The 18,157-nt window shown below is 36.7% G+C and overlaps 1 protein-coding gene across 4 annotated transcripts in view; it reads right to left on the minus strand.

Annotated features, from left to right (window-relative positions):
• LOC145690337 (heat shock cognate 71 kDa protein-like) overlaps positions 1-18,157 on the minus strand; it is a 237,180-nt gene that overhangs the window by 113,166 nt on the left and 105,857 nt on the right. Inside the window, exon 4 of one of the 4 annotated variants that reach the window (XM_081765127.1) lies at positions 4,987-7,804. The exons of the other annotated variants lie outside the window; for them this stretch is intronic. Coding sequence (XP_081621253.1) covers positions 6,521-7,804 — 1,284 coding nt within the window. The 3' untranslated portion in view covers positions 4,987-6,520. Of the gene's footprint in view, positions 1-4,986; positions 7,805-18,157 lie in introns of those variants that run through there. 4 annotated transcript variants of the gene reach the window in all.

Raw genomic sequence — 18,157 nt, forward strand, 5'->3', positions numbered from 1 at the left:
CACAAATAAGCCATTAGTAATACAAGTATACATTTTCCGTAACTCGTAATTTTCCACCTTAAAACAAATCTGAAATCGGATTTATTTCCTGTTGGTAACTTTTTGGCGGTAAATCATCCGCAGTGGAATGATGTCCATCCTTCAGCCAAGAAATAACTAGCTCGTCTACTTTGAGCTTGTCTAGCAGTGGGCCATTAACATTGATCAGCAACAAGTTAGACAATTTTTGAGCACTTGATCTATTTCTAATATCAGTCATCTGTAAATTCATAAGGGGAAATCCCCGTTCGCACTCTGTCGTGGAAATTGATAATACTTCTACCCGATTTCTGCAACTTCTCATCGACAATCTACTTGTTAGACTTAAGTCTGATAACGATTTTTCTCGGTCAGTTTTGAAATACTCAGCAAGAAGTATCATCTCTCTATCACCATACAACATCTTTTCCATATCGACTATGTCAGTTGGCAATGTCGACCCATGTAGAACAGAAACTTCATCTACCACGCCTTTGATAGGGAATCTTGTGAATAAATTATCAATTAAAGCCTAATAAACTGATGATTTCTTATTTGTTTATAAATTTAATTTTTGTAATTACACATGAAGGTTTGATACCATTACCAAGTTCCCTCCCCCGTCTAGAAAGCGAAAGGGAACGAGGTTTCTGGAAAGTATTCATAGGTGAATGGGAATTTCCGTCCTTCTTCAACTTCAATTACCACACTGCTGTTTGCCATGTGCCAAATTACGATGAATTTCAATTAAATTATCATAGTATAATTATTTCCTTGTTGAATTATCAACACTTTTCAGTGGAAAAAAGGATGAAATTTCGAAGTTCCAAATCAAAGTAAGTAGACCAACGTAAAGGGAGAAAAAGTGTAAAATTTTCCATACAATTATGCGTACAATAAAAACTTCAAATTTCCGTGTAATTAAGCTTACAGTACAAATTTTATGCTTATTTTTCTCACAAATTTATGGGTTGATTGCCCTGTGCTGTGAGCGCTTCATATAATAAACATAAGCTTCAGCAATTATTATAACAGAAAGCAATGGATATATGAAGCCAAGCACTGTATATTGTGTTTCTGATTTTTTTTTCTGAAGTAACATCGATCGTTTTCGATCATTTTTACAAACCAACTCACTACCAATTTTCCATATATAGAAAGTGCCCCCCCCCCCACATAAAGGAGAATTTAAAAAAATGTTAGGACACATTCTGTTTATTTTCAATACCACGGTGGGTGGTAGGTCGCAGTGGGTCACGGTGGGTGGTGGGTCACATGCTGTTGACCCACGACCCACTGACACACTCAGAAAACTTGACCCACCGACCCACTGACCCACTCCATCTCTGCTCCTTAGAATAACGTTTGCGGGTGCAAATTGTTTATTATTCTTGGAGTACAAAGTGGACAGTACGAGTAATTCACAATTTTTTCGACCTCACTATCGCATCTGCCTGGATTGAATACCGGCGAAATGCTGAAGATAATAAATGGCCAAAGAAGAACATTTTATTGTATTTTGATTTTAAACTCAAGATTGCGGGGCATTTAATGTACAACAGTTGAGTACTCAAGTCAAATTGATATAGAAACCTCTTCTGAAAATATATATTGCTGAGGATGATGATGTTTCTTCTCTGAAAAGACGTAGAAGTGTTTAGGCAGTTCCATGCGAGGCTTCTGGACACGCAAATGCTCTTCACATGCCTGAAAATACCCAAAATGAACAAAGAACACAATCAAGATGTCGAATGAATGGTTGTTCCTTCTTGGCACTTGCTCGTTGAAATCAATGCAAAGTATACCTATTCTTGACAAACGACCGGAATTGCCTGAAAGTTCCACACTAACTAAAGAATTGTAAGTACGAACATAATATCTGTGCAATTTAGTGTGTTTAAAAATATTTGAAAGAAACTTGTATGTAGAAAAATGTACGTGAGAATACTATTCAGGTTACATTTGAAAGCTTAATTATATGCAACAAATAGTAAAACAAAGCTGAAATATCTAATAATGGCATTTAATACAGACTAGTATTAATAGACAATAGAAATAAGTCTTGCTATTATACTAATATTAGAAAATAGAAATTTTAAATTGAATATATATCTAAATACTATTGTCAATTTATTATGTGAATTGTCCTCCTTGAGTCCCGATGTATCTTATATGATGCATGCCATAAATGCCAACATGGTGGGGGTAAATTTTTTTTTAGAACATTTTCTCACTTCAGGATACCCAAACCTTCAAATATATGTAATATCATATGATTTGATCAAAAACTATGAGCTTGGGTCTGAAGAGGATATAAGCCTGGAATGGCTTTGGTCGATTCCTCGAACTGCGCTGACCGATCTTAAATCGGGCTCTTGTCCACCCAGGCCTCATCGTACATAACTTGCATTGAGCGAAAAACTTTGGAAGGTGAAACTTCTTCCGCCGTCAAGAATTCGATTACGGCACCCTACTTTAGCCGCATGTTCATACCAGTCGCCATCTTGACTACAACTGCTGATCACGTGGACACGTGACAACTCAAGGCGTTATAGTTGAGGATAGAAGGATTGCTCAGCAAACGTTCCGATATTTTTGCAAATAAATCACAAGGCTTAGAAACCTCTCTAGGGGAAAAAATGTATCCTGCACACGGAAAAATTCCTTCATAGCTGTATTTCATCATTGGTTTCAAAATGCCTTCCGCTGAAAGCCTTCTTCGATTTTGGAGGGAGATGGAAGTCGCCAGGTGCGAAGTCCGGATTGTACAGCGGATTAGCAACACACTCTTAACTAAGGGCCGCAAGATAGTCTTGCTTTGCCGCCATAGTATTGTCTCGCATTGTTGTCCAAAGGGAGAACGCTCGGCGGTTTTATGCAGTAACGGTGTTCGCAAAATTTGCGCATCGCAACGCAAGTAATGCAAAAAGCAGTTACAGCTGTTTTCCTGACTATCGCAAACTAAAACGCAAATTTTGCTTTACGCAAATCAGTATGGAATGAGGCCGAAGATGTCAGAAGGTCAGGGCCACTTATATCACACTTCCTCCTTCAACGATGAGCTCAAGTTACATCTTTTTCCTATACTTGCCGGGCACAGAAGGGTTATTCACCCTAACTTTCTGCTAGCACTGAGAATAGTGCAATCTGCAGGATCTTGTGATACGTTATCAAATGGTGTATGGATGGTTCTCACTAAACTTGTGTCTTATCTGCCCCACTCAGTTTTGCAAATATTATTATCACGCTTCGTCACTGTTAATTAAGGCAGTATTTTAATTAATTGCGAAGACCCAACTTTTATTTTCAAAGTTCAATATTCTGTCATTTTTTCGTACTGTTCATCTTATTCAAACAAGTGAAGTGTTACGTTCGTATGCTAAAATCCATAACAGAACATACTAACAATTTCTCATGTTCTTCCACGTTGTGTATTATTCAATATATTTGGCTTCAAATAAAACAGTAAAGTGTAAATAGTATCTTTATTATTAAGTATATATGGTATATATAAGTACAAGAGGATCCAAAAATTAATATTTAACAAAACGATACTACAACGATTTAGGATTACATAGCGAAATAGCGTTAAAACCTATGAATACGTACATTACCAGCTTCAATGAATTATCAAAATTACACCAGAGTAAAGAACGTTACATTGTGAGAAAAAATACTTTCAATATTGAATTACACAAATAATGGTGTAGACAAAAAAACAAGCGAGAGTTATGACGCAAACTACTGAACTAGGGAGGAAAATAAACATACATTCTGGCAGTACAAGAAAGACAAAATATTTGGTAAATAAATGCTAAATTAGAAAAAAATGTCAGTTTTCTATTGATAATACATATCAATTTGTTATACGAAATATAATTTACGAACGTAACTCGAAAACAAGACTATATATTAAAAACCTATTTTAACATTGTATTATTTTTTGTAATAAGAAGATAAATACATTAAAAAGTACTTGAAAAATATTATCTTTTCCCAACATTACTTCCGTTTATATATCCCTTTTGCATGCTTTTCACTCGTATCATTGATATATTATAATCCTCTGTTCTTGACTAATCTAACCGGTAACTAAAATATGTGGAATTTAGAGAAGCTGATCACCCCAATGGTCCAAGCGTTCCCTCTGCACAAATGAATAGAAATTTACCTCGATTATCATGATTATGTTTCAGTAGCAAACCAAGACAGCTCTTTGATGTATTCATTTACGAGTTTTCCGGTGTAATGCCTGAAGGAACTAGCCGACTATTTATCGTTCAGTTTATTCGTGAGTTTATTCCTAAAATCTTTATCTGACGGATCTGATAGATATGATGTCTTTAGATTGACGTTGAGTTATAAACAATCTACTCTTAATTGAAAATTACATTTATCCGTTGGAAGTAATATCGTTGACTATTTCCATTATAACTTCTAAACTGTTGTAATATAAAATTAGAGAATTGATGGCTTATAATAAATCTTGGGCTGAAATTAGGCATAACATCTTGAATAAGTTTATTACTCTACAGACAGAAATTAGTTTCTGCGAAAGTGAATTGTATACTGACACTGAGAATGTAACTGAATTTATTTACCGTGTTTAGAATTCAGCTAAATGTCTCTCAATAGGTAATTCGGAGTTTGATTTGATCTTAATAATATTGCTGACAGATCTTTTGTCACTTTATTCCTAAAACTGTAATCAAAATTAAAAGAATAATGTAGGTATTTGATATGCATAAACAATTAAGAGAGAATATTTTAGTAATACTTCATAACCAATTCAGAAATCTGAAACATTACATGATAGCAGTAAGAAATTACTCTGGAAATATTGTAGACCGAAATGTTACGCCAGAAGTTAGGGGAAATCATAAAATACTGACAATTTCAGTTATCAGAAAATCTTTAAATTAAATAACGGAACTCGACTGATAAATTGAAAGATGATACGACTCAGAATTTATTTTTTTTTCGAATCCGGGTAGCAAATATAGATCTAACGAATAGTAAAACGTAAACAGAAATCACGGAAGGTTTTCATGTGTCATCACATGAAATAATTTCTACGAATGTGCCTGCTTTTCGTCGGAAAGTACTGCAACATTTGTGATTGGAAACTTTAGTGGGATAAAAATCAATACTAGCTCGAGTGTTAACATTAAAAATTTCTATGGATAAAGTGAACTGTAGTGGTCGTGAATTTAAGAAAGTGGATCTTACTTAACTATCGTCCAATCTGTGTGGATGTGAGCAAAAATAGTGCGGTAACTTCTACGATTTGTATTGAAGAATTGAGATTTAAAGTGGACTGTCATTTCGATAAGATTCCTTTAAATGTAATATTTCTCATTTCATTGTTAAAGACGTCGAGATTGATGCTTTGGAAGATAAGCTGTGGTTTTGAAAGAACAAAAGAAGAACGATTTATGAAGTACATTGGTTCTAGTGGAGAATAACATTGTCGAAGAAACTATAAATTCTTCAAAATATCCTGTGAGTATCTAATTAAATAAAAATTAGAAAACTGTTCATCATTTAACTTAACCAAGCTGATTTCTCGAAATTGTGAGATACATCCGCCAATAAGATTTTGTCGAGATGCTGAAGATAGTACTAAACTGTTGTGGATTAATTACAAGAATTGTAATGTTCCGTCGTTTAAACTGTTCTGTAAATTTAACTCTAAATATAGTTTTAAACAGTTCTGGACAAAATTAAAAAGAAAGAAAAGCTTAATTTCCTGAATATTACAGGTAATAATTCATGTAAACCATCCTTTTCGTTCAGACTAATGAATTAAACAGAACAAAATTATGCAAATCACATAGTAATTGCCCCACAAAAGGAATTCTTCAAATGTGGAGAGGGGGATTTATCGTACAACGAAGGAGTGTTGCAGCGCCTGTACACGAACTGCGAAAGTTGGAGCTTCTTTCACTCAACTAAACACCTAGAAACAACTTTCATTTTTTGTCCAGCCATGAAGAAAATTTTGAATCATTTATAATTTCAGTTCCGCTTGTCTTTAGAAAGGTATTTCATTACTGTTCAAAATTCCATTATTTTTTTTATTCTACTCTATTCTACCACAAGCGTTAACTTTGGAAAAATATTAAATGAGAGCTACACTATCAAGCTTTTTTATCAATAAACGCATTATCTTTGAAAGTTTGAGCCTAGAGTAAGAATAGAGAACCTAGAGTAGAGAAAGTTTGAACGCTTTTTTTTATTAAATGGCATGAATTTTTTGGAGGAGGAGGGGGAATTATGTAACTTCGACAGTGCCAGACATTCTAAAACAGTAGACGGGTACAGAAGTAAGAAATCAACATATTATAGCGTTCTGCTACAGCAAATAAAATAATCTGAATGATAGCCGATTTCAAATCAATTACACTAGACCTTAGTGAAGTATGTTTAGGGAACTAATATTATACGCTTAGAATTCTCTAGTAGTTGTAAAAATTGTACGCTTCAATAAATTTCTTTTGGTCTACTTATGATTATTCTGGTAGTGTTTTACCATGATTGGATGGATGATTTTTTCAAGATCTTTACGTTTGCTAATAATATCTTCCAAGCTAACGTATTCATCTAGGTCAAGCGAAAGAAGAATATCATTGCATGTTTCGAGAATTAAGTTTTCTTCTGACTCAGAAATCAACCCTTTCAATTTCTTTTTAACCTGTCTTTGTATGTTAAAACAGTACATCTCAAGGGAATTCTTAGCCTCAATCCTCTGTCTCTGCTGTTCGTCCTGAGCTCTGTATTCTTCTGCCTCTGCAACCAATCGGTCTACGTCTTCTCTCCCGAGACGACTTTGGTCGTTACTGATCGTAATTTTGTTTTCTTTGCCCGATGATTTCTCAATAGCTTTCACATTTAAAATTCCGTTTATGTCAATTTCAAAGAAAACATCAATCTGAGGAGTTCCTTTCGGTGCTGGGCTAATGCCTGTTAATTCGAAAGTACCAAGTAAATTGTTATCACGTGTAAAGCCACGCTCGCCCTCATAAACTTTGACTTCCACTGAAGATTGGTTATCGGCGTACGTGGTGAAGGATCTATGTGCCTTTGTGGGAATTCTTGTGTTTCTCTTTATGAATACAGTCATAATTCCGCCTCGTGTTTCAACCCCTAATGAGAATGGCGTTACTTCAACGAGTACCAAGTCCTTAACATCATCTGTTTCGTCTCCGGTAAGGGCTGCTGCCTTTAAAGCCGCACCATAAGCTACTGCTTCATCAGGGTTAATAGATTTGGTCAACTCTTTGCCATCGAAGAATTCCATCAGTAACTGCTGAATCTTCGGAATACGAGTTGATCCACCAACAAGAACAATGTCATTAATATCACATGGCTTCATATTTGCTCGAGTAAGTGCTTCCTCCACAGGCTCAAGAGTACGATTAAATAGATCTTCATTCAGATCTTCGAAGCGCGCACGAGTAATAGTAGTGTGGAAATCAATGCCTTCAAACAAAGAATCAACTTCAATACTGGCTTGTTTCAGGGCAGAAAGATTTCGCTTTGCTCGCTCACAGGAATCACGAAGGCGCTGCACTGCACGATTATTTTCAGTTAGATCTTTCTTGTACTTTCTTTTAAATTCATCAATAAAATAACCCACCATTATGTTATCAATATCCTCTCCTCCGAGGTGAGTATCGCCTGCAGTTGCCTTTACATCGAACACATTACCTTCAATACAAAGAATTGACACGTCTAGAGTTCCGCCTCCGAAGTCGAATAATAAGACATTTGTCCTGCCTGATGGCTGAAAGGAGAGAAAATTATCTGTAAGTATTCAAAACGTATCAGGCAACTGTAAATATACTTTCTGAAAAATATTTTTATATTTAAAAAGTTGTAAATACAAAAGAACTAGTCAGTTCTGCAAATAATTCCTACGCAATTTCCATTACTAGACCATAATTTTACGCTTCCTATGAACATTTTGAAATATCTGAAAAGTCAGTCCCACGAAGAAAGTACGCCGACCTTCGCTGTGCCTAGCAGAGAAATGGCACCTGCACAGCTTCAATCAGTATCACCTCCAAAGTAAACAAGAATAGAACCAGTTGTTCAGATTCAACGATGTTAAATGGTTTAATGTATTCACATTTATCTTCTTACAGGAAAACATAATGACCTGAGATGGCATGAAAGAAATAAGAACAGTACAAACAAGCCAGCATTTTCTTTTTTGCCTTTAGCGCTATTTATTTAAATAAAATTGAATGTCTCCGCGAACTGCCAGCTATCACAACCATTAATAATACTCAAAAACTGCTAACTACAATATTAATTAGTCAGAAGCATTTACATAAACATCTAATCTCATGCGAAGCATTCACAGTCTTAAGAAATTTGCTTAACTCAAATACTTCATTTATAAAATATTTGTTAAACTGACTTAAACATCTTTCTGTATATCATTCTCATATTCTTTAAAACTGCAAGCGAAATGTTTATTCTTATTGAACGAAATTATCATTCAATTCAAATTTCTACTTTCCACCAAACTTTTATTCGTAAAAATATATGGTCTTTTTGTAATGAACACTGCTGGATGATTGCGTGCGAACATCTTTTAACATAGCAAACAGAATGTTAAGTATCTGCGTGACCACAGACTTCGTTCCTGAAACTAGTTAATGTCAATTATACACATTATATATATACTTTTAGTAATGGTAACGCTGCTATACATATATTCGGGAACAAAGCAATCCATTATAATTCGTACCAGCAGTAAGTTAGATGCTGACCCCTCAGAGCACATGAATTTGTCTGCCCTCCCCTCGATGCGCGCGCAGCGCCAGCAATTAGAAAGCAGTTCTGAGTGAGTGCTCATATACTAGTCACGTTGCATGAGTGCCCGCGAAATAGTCACGTTTACGAAGTTCAGGGGAGCTGGTTGAAAATTAAATGCGCTAGAGGCAGGAATGCAAAACAGTGCTACGACATATTGCAACATGTTTGCGGTGCAAGTGCATTACCATACCGTACAGTAGCAAGGTAGGTCAAAGCCTTTAATGACGGACGACAAAATGTCACAGACATGCCTCGCTCCGGTCATCCTCCTGTTAGTGAAGAAGTGCAGAACGTGAATGTGTTAGTGCTAGCGGATCGGAACACCACGATTCGTCAATTGGCCAACGATACAGTACAGGACTAGCGCATTCGACTGTGCTGAAAATTCTGAAGAACCTAGCATTGCGTAAAATCGCCTCAAGGTGGGTTCCACATGATCTGACTGAACAACACAAGTGGCTGCGATATGATGACGCTCGAACACACTTGGAGCGGTATCAACGTAAAGGTGAGGCCTTCTTACGGCGGATCATTATTATTGAGAGACCTGGGCCAGAGCGTATGAACCACAGCTGAAATGGCAAACGAGTGGAGTCATCCTTGGTCACCGAGAAAAAACAACAGTTCGGAATACCCCAACCAATGTGAAAGCTATCCTCGTCATTGCATACGACTGAAATGGTGTAATCATAAACCATATCATCCCCCAAGAACATACCGTTAGTGCAGAATACTACTGCAATTTTTTTGCAAAACAATCTGCGAGCAGCTGTAAGACGAAAACGACGCCACTTCGTGACGAACCCACCCATCATTCTGCATGACATTGCAAGGGCATATTCAGCAGGTGCAGTCACTGATTTGTTCCATTGTTTGGGACTGGGAAGTGCTGTATCACCCCGCGAATTCTCCAGATTTAAGTCCCTGCGACTGCAACTTCTTCCCGAAGATGAAGGAATCACTTCGTGGGATACGCTTCCGTACAACTGATGGTCTCTTCCGGGCGACCCATCGCTCCATCCCCACTATCCAGAGATTACGCACTGCCAACGGCGTTCAGCGGTTTCCACATCGCTGGAAAAGCGTGATTCACAATTCTGGTGATTACATGGAGGGCCTGTAAAACTTCGAAACGTTTCGCAGTTCATAGGAGCGATCGGTCGCCCGGAGCGTAAACTTAACTCACTCATAGAAGCCTAAACTAAACTGAACTTACTACCACTACAGATGGCGAGAAACTATGGAAGGTTTGAATAGCTGTTGTGTCAACAGCAAATCGGCTACCAATAGATCGGTTATTACACCTGGTCTCAAAGACAGGATGGTGTGAAACTGGTAGTGAAGAAAACTGCATGTTATAGTGGCGTCTAAACCACGAAACTTCAAAATAGCATATATCCGTCTTCTGTAGTCGAAAATGTATTTATAGCATTACAAATAAACTGTGCAAATTTGGTAGCTTTGTCATTATTTTCTTTAGTATCAGGTTCAAATTACTCTGAATATACTGTACAAGTCAAAATAGCTAAACTGCACACTAGACAGATTGCCTTAAAGCCGACGGTATTCTCGTTTCGCTTATCTTTACGAAAACTATTCCGCAGTATTTACATTATTTTCCAAAGTGTGCGCATAAAGAAACCGAAATTTTATTTTCTTCAAAATAATCACTAGAGGGAAAACACTTTGTCCAGCGTTTGTACAGGTCTTTGAAACACTGTTGATAGTCATGAACACTAGGGTGGGCCGAAAAAATCGAAAGTTGATGAATCGACTTACGATAGTGCGATAAACTTGCCTCATGACCTCAAAACTACGTCTGCGAAATTTCAACGAAATCGGTTAACATCTTGAGGTTTCTCAGAGCTGCCAAAAATTTGAAAATTATTCAAAACACTTTAATTTTTTTTATTTCATAAAAGTTTTACATTAAACAACTTCAGACAGCAATTAAAATTCACTTTTAATAGTCTTTAGCAACAGTAGAAAATTTCAGCTATATCAATGAATATCTTTAGGTTCCTCAGAACTGTCAAAAAATGAAAAAAATTCACCAAAATCCTACTTATTTGAAAATCTTTATAATACTTTAATTATGCCCGTAAAACAAATTCTGATTTTTTTTTTAGATAAATTGCCAATTGTTCAGTTGGCAACATTGTACGTAGTAAAGAGTAAACTAGTTGGAACTGGTAATTGTTAGCGAGCGGTTGAGAAGAGTGTTGTACGTACAAATCAGAAACAATCAATACGTGGCGTTCAATGTGAGGTTAAAAGTTTTGTTTTTATTTTGTGCAGTTAAATATTAATTATTAAATCAACATTAAAATAAAACGTGTTGATCTGTTCCATTTTCTTTGAACGCAAGCCAAAGAATTGAGGTAAAAAGTTTTGTTATTTTAGTACAGTGAGAAATTAAAGTTAACGTCGAAATGGCCTCCTGCAAGCCAGTAGACAAGAACGAGTCCGTGACCTCTAGGCCAAAGTCAAGCAATGTATTGCGGAGCGAAATGGAGTGTCCGATAATGGGACCGCCAAAGGACTTGGATCCTTGCCAACTCCCAACTATACTCGATGTACTGCGATGTTGCTTAGAAGAGAGGTTCAACATTATAAATGCTGCAGGCAATAAGAAAGACCCAAGCTTTTCTGCTGTTGCCGAAACAGTTGCAGTAAAAGTTGAGGAATTGTACCAAAAGTGTTCCATCCCATTTGTTAGTCACGACAGAGTTATCAAGATGATTAAAGGCTTCCATGTAAAGTATCAGGCACTAAAGAAGAACTACAAACGTGATAATGAGAAACCGCAATATGCCGCTAAACTGGATGAATTCATCAGAGAAGCTGGGGGGAAACTTTTTGACATAGCTGCTTGCAAGTGCAAGGATTTCAAAACCTGCACTTGTGAAAAAATGAACAATGTTCCTCCACTTGAGCAACCCTTCCTTTTGGACCAGAGGACTGCGAGGGAAGGGAAGATTGGCTCCGTGGACAGGAATGAAACTAAAAGGATTCAGCGTAGAGAAGAGAAAAGGAACCGTGATTCCATAAGGAAAGAGAGGACTCTCCGAATGGAGGCTAACGATCAGCCGGACTTCGAATGCGAAACTATGCACATGCAGGAAGACGATTCAGATTCAGAGGAGATGCAGGCAATGGATCTGTCTGAGGCACTAACAGTAAGCGAGCAAACTGACGACCAGCCCTGCTCTTCTGCAAGCACCGCTACAATCACCCGCACGAACAGTCCCACAATACAAAACATATCATAGACATCACAAATGCGCTTCCATCTGGCGAAAACAGCTTTGGCTAGCGACAGGTTCGGCATTTCGGACCGTGCCACGTCAGCTATTGCCACAAGTGTTCTGTAAGATCTAAAGCTCGTAAAACAAGGTGAAACAGTACTTGTAACCGATCAGAATAAGATTAGATGAGAGAAGATGAAAGTGAGAGGTTCGCTTCAAGCTGGGAACGACACCAAGGTGAAAGGTCTTTACTTTGACGGAAGGAAAGACAAAACTATATACATTGAAAAAAAAAGAGTCTAAGTCATATCGGAGGAGCAAGACTGAAGAGCACATTTCTCTTATCGAGGAGCCAGGATCGAAGTATGTCGGCCACGTTACACCGTCATCTGCCTCACCTGATAGCATTTTCAGAAGCATAACTGCTTACATGGCGGATATTGGGGACGATCTGGAGCACCTTATCGCTTTACGTTGTGATGGTACGGCTATCAACACAGGTTTGAAAGGTCAGATCATTCGCCGCCTGGAAGAGAATCTTAACAGACCCCTTGAGTGGCTGATATGCCTTCAGCACCTAAACGAGCTTCCGTTGAGGCATTTGTTTGAGCACTTCGATGGTGCAACCAGAGGTCCTCGATCCTATGGGGGTGAAATTGGTCAGCAACTGGAGGGATGTAAGAGCCTGGGAGTAACGACCTTCGAAGCCATACATTGCAAGCTACCTAACGTCACTGCGAATGACCTTAGCTCTGACCAAAAGTACCTGCTAGAAATTTCTCAAGCAGTGAAATCCGGAGTTTGCAGTGACGTTTTGTCCAGGCGTTTTCCAGGGCACCTGTCACACTCCCGATAGCTTACGACAGCCAACCGCATTCTCAGTTTATACATAGCAACAGAGAATCCAACACCTCAGTTGAAGACATTGGCAGAGTTCGTCATGAATTGCTACGTACCCGGATGGTTCACAATCAAGTGCAATCATTCAATCAAAGACGGAGCCCGTAATCTCTGGAACACCATTCAGACCAGTAGACATTTGCCAATGAACCTGAAGAACGTAGTGGATAAGGTCATCTCCCGAAACATGTTCTTTGCTCATCCGGAAAACATCCTCTCCATGGTGACCGACAATAGGGTGCACATTCGAGAGTTGGGTCTCAGAAGAATTCCGAAAGCAAGGGAGCAAGAGGAGAGTGTCATCAGAGTGTTTGAAGTTCCTAAAATCAATTTTGATGGAACAGATTATGTGGATATTATTGACTGGATGAACTGCAAATTTACCTCGCCTCCAGTCATGCAGATTGTGGAGACAGACTTTATCAAGTCATTGATCCAAAATAAGCAAACAGTTGTGGACTGGGAATTTTCAGCCTTTCCGTGCCACACCCAGGCCGTTGAGCGTTGTGTGAAGGTGGTCACAGAAGCGTCCCAAATGGTATGTGGTTTCCAGAGAAGGGACGAATTCATTCGTGTAAAACTGGCTAGTCAGGCAGCAATTCCGAAATTTGATCACAAATCTGACTACAGTACAAACTAAAAACTAATGAACAATGAACGTAAAGACCTGAATTGTCAAATAAGTGGGTTTTGGTGATTTTTTTTGGCAGTTCTGAGGAACCTAAAGATATTCATTGACGTAGCTGATTTTTTTTACTGTTGCTAAAGACTACTAAAAATGAATTCATTATGTTGTCGGAAGTAGTTTAATGTAAAACTTTTAAGAAATAAAATTAGTACCAAAAACAGTATTTTGAAAATTTGTAAAAAAAATGGTTTTGGTAAAATTTTGTCGTTTTTTGACAGTTCTGAGGAACCTAAAGATATTCATTGATATAGCTGAAATTTTCTACTGTTGCTAAAGACTATTAAAAGTGAATTTTAATTGCTGTCTAAAGTTGTTTAATGTAAAACTTTTATGAAATAAAAAAAATTTAAACGTGTTTTGAATAATTTTCAAATTTTTGGCAGCTCTGAGGAACCTCAAGATATTAACCGATTTCGTTGAAATTTCGCAAACGTTGTTTTGTGGTCATGAGGCAAGTTTACCGCACTATCGTAAGTCGATTCATCAACTTTCGATTTTTTCGGCCCACTCTAATGAACACTAAGTGTCCTCAAAATACGTATAATATTTGATTTAATGTCTATGACGTGTGAAAACTGTTGACCTTGAATGGCAGTCTCGAGTTTGGGAAAGAAAAACGAAAATACTAATCGATAAGTCTTGAGAATATGGAATATGGTGAATGATTTAACATTCACTGAATGCTTACCTAAGTACTGCTGTACTGATAATGCTCTGGTATTTTGTTTCTGAGACATCACTGTAAATACAAGGTTTCATTAGGCGATCGCCCCCCCTCCCCCCAGAAGAGGAAACTTTTTATTTTATATATAAATAAAAACCCATCCCAGAGTTTGGAGCTCTTAAAAGTAGCTCTAAGTAGCAGTATTAGAACCCACCGCCCCTCCTCAAAGTCCGTCCAGGATCCGCACCTGGTTCAGACTTATAACCTCGGACTACTCTCAACATTTTCGCATCCACAAATGAAACGGTTATACCATTGATTCATCTCGATTCTTGATAATGTTGCATTACAATGGTCTCCCTATCACCTGCAAGGTTTCGGGGAAAAAATGTCTAATCAGGCACGTAGCCAAGGGGGTCCGGGGGGTCTGGATCCCCCCTTCGAAGCCAGAAATGAAAAAATCAAGGAATGATCAAACAAAAAGAAACAAGAAAAAGAAGAATCAGTGTTAAAAATAAAAAGCTACACCAAGTTTTTGGTTACTCTTTCTTCTGAGGAGATTTGTATTACTTGCAATACATGGTGGCGAATGAGCGGGGGATATCCTAGAAAAGTCAGGGAACTTGAAGTTACTAGAAAAGTTACGGAATTTTCAGAATTTCTGCTACTAGTCAGGGAAATTTCGAGCTTTCGAAAGCATAGTGCCGTTCTGTAACAGTGTGGACATTTTTAATCATAATTTTTCGTCATCGCTTCTCTGTAATATCGAACATGTTATTTCAGAAACAGTTTCCTACTGCTCCTTTAACTTGTCATTTGGAACAGACAGTAGTTGACGGAATAATAAAAACAAAAAGTTATGCGGAAAGAAAGTTTTGTTAACATTTGATTCAACAGAGAAAGAAACGCAGATATTGTAAAATTTTTTACAAAACATTATTGAATATGTACTTTTTATATAATAGTGGATATTTACTTTTTATGGTACTTTTTATGATAGTCATAATGATATTTTCTTATACCGTTGACTGATATATGCAATTCCTCCCTTGAAACGGGAACATTTCCAGAAGATCTTAAACTTGCAAAAATAAGACCTATACACAAAAAAGGATCAACTACTGACCCAGGAAATTATCGTCCTATCTCTATTCTATTTGTTTTCTCCAAAATTTTAGAAAAAGTTATGTATAACAGGTTGGTGCCCTTTTTGGAAAAGAATAATATCTTCACGAAGAGCCAATTCGGGTTTAGGAACTGCAAATCAATTAACAATGCTGCAGTTGCTTTTCTAAGTGATATATATATAAAGCGAGAGAGAGAAGAAATAAAATATACGGAATTTTTCTGGATCTCACAAAAGCCTTTGACCTTGTTAATCACAAAATTTTATTGAATAAATTGCGTAGTTATGGCATTAGAGGTCATGCTAATTTATGGTTCCAATCCTATTTGACTAACCGCATGCAATATGTAGAAATAGGTGCAACCAAGTCAGAGGTAAGACACATTAGGCACGGAGTTCCACAAGGATCAATATTAGGTCCTATACTTTTCCTTATATACATTAACGATCTTCCCGATTATATAGTTCCAAACAAAAGCGTACTTTTTGCGGATGATACAAACATTTTAGTTGAAATTCCAAATAACATCTGCTCCGAGGAATTCATATTTAAGAACACGACAGATAAAATTGCAGAATGGATAAAAGCAAACCAACTTAACTTTAATACAGCGAAAACAATTATAATGAGTTTCAATGAAGGAAAACTGAACTCTCTAAATATACATCAAATACGTATAGACGGGGAACTCATGCAGATATCTGACACTTGTAAATTTTTAGGGTTAAAATTAGACTCTTAAGTTAACATGGGATGATCACGTGAATGATTTGTTGAGAAAACTAAGCGCGAAAATATATCTTATACGTAAAGTTAGTAAGATTCTAACTACAGAAACATTGAAAACAATTTATTCCGGATTGATCCAGTCAATTCTATCGTATGGAATCATTTTCTGGGGTAATACCTGTTATGCGAAGAAAGTATTTACAATGCAGAAGAAAATGTTACGAATAATGTTATCAGTTCCGTTTCATACACCAAGTAGACCACTGTTTCAGAAACTTAAAATATTACCATTGCCGTGTATATACATTCTCGAAACAACATCATTCATACATATGAATAAAAGAAACTTTCAACTCAATTCGGACCTACACCAATACAACACAAGAACAACCAATCATATTCATATACAAAATTTCCGTCTAACAAGAACTCAAAATTCGTTACACCACATAGGAATAAAACTTTATAATAAATTACCAGATCGTGTCAAACGAATGCCAAACTTGCAGTTTAAAAGGCACCTCAAGTTACTGTTACTTAAACATCTTTTCTATGGTTTAGATGAATATCTTCAGTGTGATCTTTCTTTGTAATATAAATATTACGATTTATTTGAATTTTGAAATATATAAAATAAGGTACAATTTATATTTTCTGTAAAAATACATTTTTAGTTTTATTGTTAAGTATATATTTTGTATTATTATATATATATATATATATATATTGTATTATTATATATTTTTAAAAAACTGTATTATTAATTGTTGCGTTTCTCTTGTAATTATTATTATTATTAATTGTAATAGTAACTGTATCTCTTGACGAAGCCATGAACGCTAAGTTCTTACGGCGGAAAATGAAATAAATCTATATATATAAAAGAGAACGTACAATTCTTTGTCCGCTCATCACGCTAATACGGCTGAACCAATTTCTTTCATTTTTGGGGGGTTATTAGGATTTGGACCCTAGATGGTTTTTATCATATCACTTTAATTTTTAATTACCAGTGTCTTGAGATAATTGACCATTCAGGTGTCCATAACGTACAAATCCTTTGTTATTAGTTCATCATAGGTAAAAATAAACGTATTTATATGCAACCCGCATGACCGTGTCACTCGGCGGGTTAACATAAATGACAGGCGATATACAGCGGAAAATAGCTTGAATCTTCTGTTTAAAATTTTTTAATTGATTTGCTTATTTTTACAGACACTTTTACAATATGCCAGCACCGGGATGACCGCAGCGAAGCGGGGCGGGTTAACATAAATGACAGGCGATATAATGTTAAGATTTACTGCAATCTTCTATGGTTTTTATCATATCACTTGAAAGCGAAAAAGTAAAAATTATCTAAGTAACAAAGTTTATTGCGTTCCGGGGTGACCGCAGCGAAGCGGGGTGAACGCTGCTAGTAAATAAATAAATACACAAGGAAAATTGTTATATTTGAATAAACAGAGGAATGAATGTAAATTATTCACGGTAAATGTTGTAAAATATTTTTCAGTACCTTTTATTATTCTTTTACTCGAGATTTCTTCATAATTTGTTATTAAAATACTTACAAACATATCTTCATTTTATTGTCGTAACAAACAGTTAAGATATTTATGTTGCCAATAATGCCAGTAAAGTACAATATAGTTGGCAGTAATGTAGCTTAGATTGATCGAGATCCTGGGCCTTCAGTATTTCAAGTCTTGCTCTCACTCACCCCCCCCCCTCCTTCCATTACGCAATCCTGGCTAAACGAACCAACATATGTTCTAGTAAAATAGTTTAGAATGATCGAACCCCTGATGTGATTACAACAGTATTTCATGTCACGGATCCCCCCTTTTCCGAAATCCTGGCTACGTGCTTGGTCCAATTTATAATAAAACTTTGTTTGCCCAAGTGGGCCCAGCCCGAAAAAACCCGGTGTTTTTTTTCGGGTTGGGCCCAC

This window comes from Thermobia domestica, chromosome 7 (genome assembly GCF_964235325.1).
Source record: "Thermobia domestica chromosome 7, izTheDome1.hap1.1, whole genome shotgun sequence".
In the NCBI taxonomy this organism is placed as follows: Eukaryota; Metazoa; Arthropoda; class Insecta; order Zygentoma; family Lepismatidae; genus Thermobia; species Thermobia domestica.